The sequence below is a fragment of the Hippocampus comes genome, unplaced genomic scaffold (genome assembly GCF_001891065.2).
Source record: "Hippocampus comes isolate QL1 unplaced genomic scaffold, H_comes_QL1_v1.1 scaffold2, whole genome shotgun sequence".
Classification (NCBI taxonomy): Eukaryota; Metazoa; Chordata; class Actinopteri; order Syngnathiformes; family Syngnathidae; genus Hippocampus; species Hippocampus comes.
The window spans coordinates 1,608,729-1,611,077 of NW_017805139.1; the positions used below are offsets into that span (position 1 = coordinate 1,608,729).

The window sequence follows — 2,349 nt, forward strand, 5'->3', positions numbered from 1 at the left end:
TATATATATATGTATTTGCTTGGGGACCAATTGTAATATTTTCTGTCATTGCAGAATAAATGAAAATATAAAGCTTTTCTCTCACAGTGCAAACGTGTGATGGAAATTTGTTCATTGTGTCATCTGCACAAATAAATAAAAGTACAATGTTCATTTTTTTTTCCTCCCTTGCCCATATGGTGGTTTGTTTCCGTGTGATCTCGACTCGCGGCCGGACAGTTAAAAGTGCTCATCTGGATCAACCTCTATGCAGGTCCTTGCCACAATGAAAATAAACGGCAAAGAAAGTGGATGATGGACAAACTTGCAAAGATCTTTTTAATTCTACAAATCTGGTGATAAAACATCCAATCCATTATCCGAGCTGCGTACTGGAGCCAATCCCAGCTGTCTTCGGGCAGTTTCACTCTCAATTCGTTAACACGATGTAATTCCTGTTATATAGTTATTGTTGCAATTTTATGTTACGACGCGTACTCCAATAGATCAGAGCAACTAATTTCAAAGAAATACTCTACTTAGAAGACATGACCTCAATACTCTACTTAGAAGACATGACCTCAATGATGTTGGGTGTCGTTATTTTAACTTCCACCAGGTGGTAGTCTTTACCCATAAATGCAAGACTGCTTTTTTCCCCCCTCATGTAAAGTGTCTTCTCCACTGTGTTGCAGCAAAACTGGATTATGTCGTCGAAGTTATTATTTTTACTTTTGTTGGATCTATCTATCTATCTATCTGTCTATCTATCTGTCTATCTATCGATCTATCTATCTATCTATCTATCTATCTATCTATCTATCTATCTATCTATCTATCTATCTATCTATCTATCTATCTATCTATCTATAAACCCCAGTTGTTGTTTTATTCACAGGTCATGATATATGAAACATGTTTTTTTTTTCAAACCCAAAATATGTGCATGTATCCGTGGGAAGCCTTGGCTGTCTGGGAGACGCATACATTATTGATGGATTCCTACGAGGAGCAGAGGAGGTGTGAGGAGGGAAAATCCACTGCTGCTCATTTGGTTTCCATAGCACCGCCCTTGGTGGCTGCAGCTATCAAATAGGGGATTTCTACCCATGTGTGCTTGATAGTTCGTTGGACATGTTGGTGTTTTTTCCCCCACATTCAGTAAAAATCATCACAATAAAATCGCACCATCCAGTTACCTGGAAGCAGTTGAAAACCGGTCACATTATTTGGAATGTATCGTTCCTCTCACATCAGAAAGTCATAAACGCATGAATAACAGGGGGAATATTGTTGCAAATATATTTCGGTGTTAAAGGGTGATTTTTGGCCTTGTTCTTGCCGCACGTGTCCAGATGTTGAGGCTGTCGCTGACCTCGGTGCTGAGCACGCCGTCAGATCAACCTGCGCTCAGCACAGGCGACACCAGAGGCTCACACCCTCTTTGATTTTATACACGCAACTCCAAATCGCTTTCATCTACAAAATCAACTTTGTCGCTTTTCCTCTTTGCTTTCCCCTCTCTGGCTGAGTCTCACTGTTCACTCCAAGGCGTCGTCCACTCATTTGGTGCCTTTTGCTGCTCGCTGCTTGCCAGTTGCGCCTCCTGCTCACCAGCTCGCCATCCAGAAGCGGAGTTGGTGCTGGATGATAAATGAAGGCGCTCCCGTCGTCTGATCCATTTCACTAGAAGAAGGTGTTTTCATCAGGTGAATTCATCGACAAAGAAGAGCCGCCATCTGGATCGGCGTCTGTCTGAACTGGTCTGCTGGATCAGAACTTGGCTCGTTATTTACCGTGGAGCCGCCTGAGTCGGCTCTCCCGCGAAGAAACATGACGTACGGGCAGTAAAGACAAGACTACCATAACAACGACAGCACGGGCCTGCACATAACGACTGGATATGGAGTCCATGAAGACCAGGGCCACGGCGGGGATGAAGGAGTTGGCGGGGAAGACCCTGGGCCACATGCACAGGTAAGGACACGTTGTGTTCTCCAGCCTGATTTATCGCACCTGAACGGCAAACTGGGAATATATCTTGATGTCACATTTTTATTTGTAATGGGAGATTTAAACACATGCGGGCCACTGACAAGTCATTTACAAGCAACAGAGATCTGTAGGCACGCCTCTAGAAGTAACAAGAATTATGCAATCGAGTGCATGTGAGCGCGCGCACGCGCGCGCCCGCAGTTGATGGCATTGTCAGGGGTCAGTCCATTGATACAGGGCCACCTCGTGAATGTGCTATGTGCTATGTTAAATAAAAGAACATGGCCCACAACGGATTTGCACAGTATTTTCTACTAGAAGCGTGTGTGGCGTGTGTGTGTGTGTGTGTGTGTGTGTGTGTGTGTTTATATATAT

General features: G+C 43.9%; 1 protein-coding gene across 1 annotated transcript in view; it reads left to right on the plus strand.

Annotated features, from left to right (window-relative positions):
* Positions 1-1,055: 1,055 nt before the first annotated feature.
* Positions 1,056-2,349, plus strand: part of slc17a6b (solute carrier family 17 member 6b) — a 13,723-nt gene continuing 12,429 nt past the window's right edge. Inside the window, exon 1 of the mRNA XM_019867581.1 lies at positions 1,056-1,956. Coding sequence (XP_019723140.1) covers positions 1,883-1,956 — 74 coding nt within the window. The 5' untranslated portion in view covers positions 1,056-1,882. The remainder of the gene's footprint in view (positions 1,957-2,349) is intronic.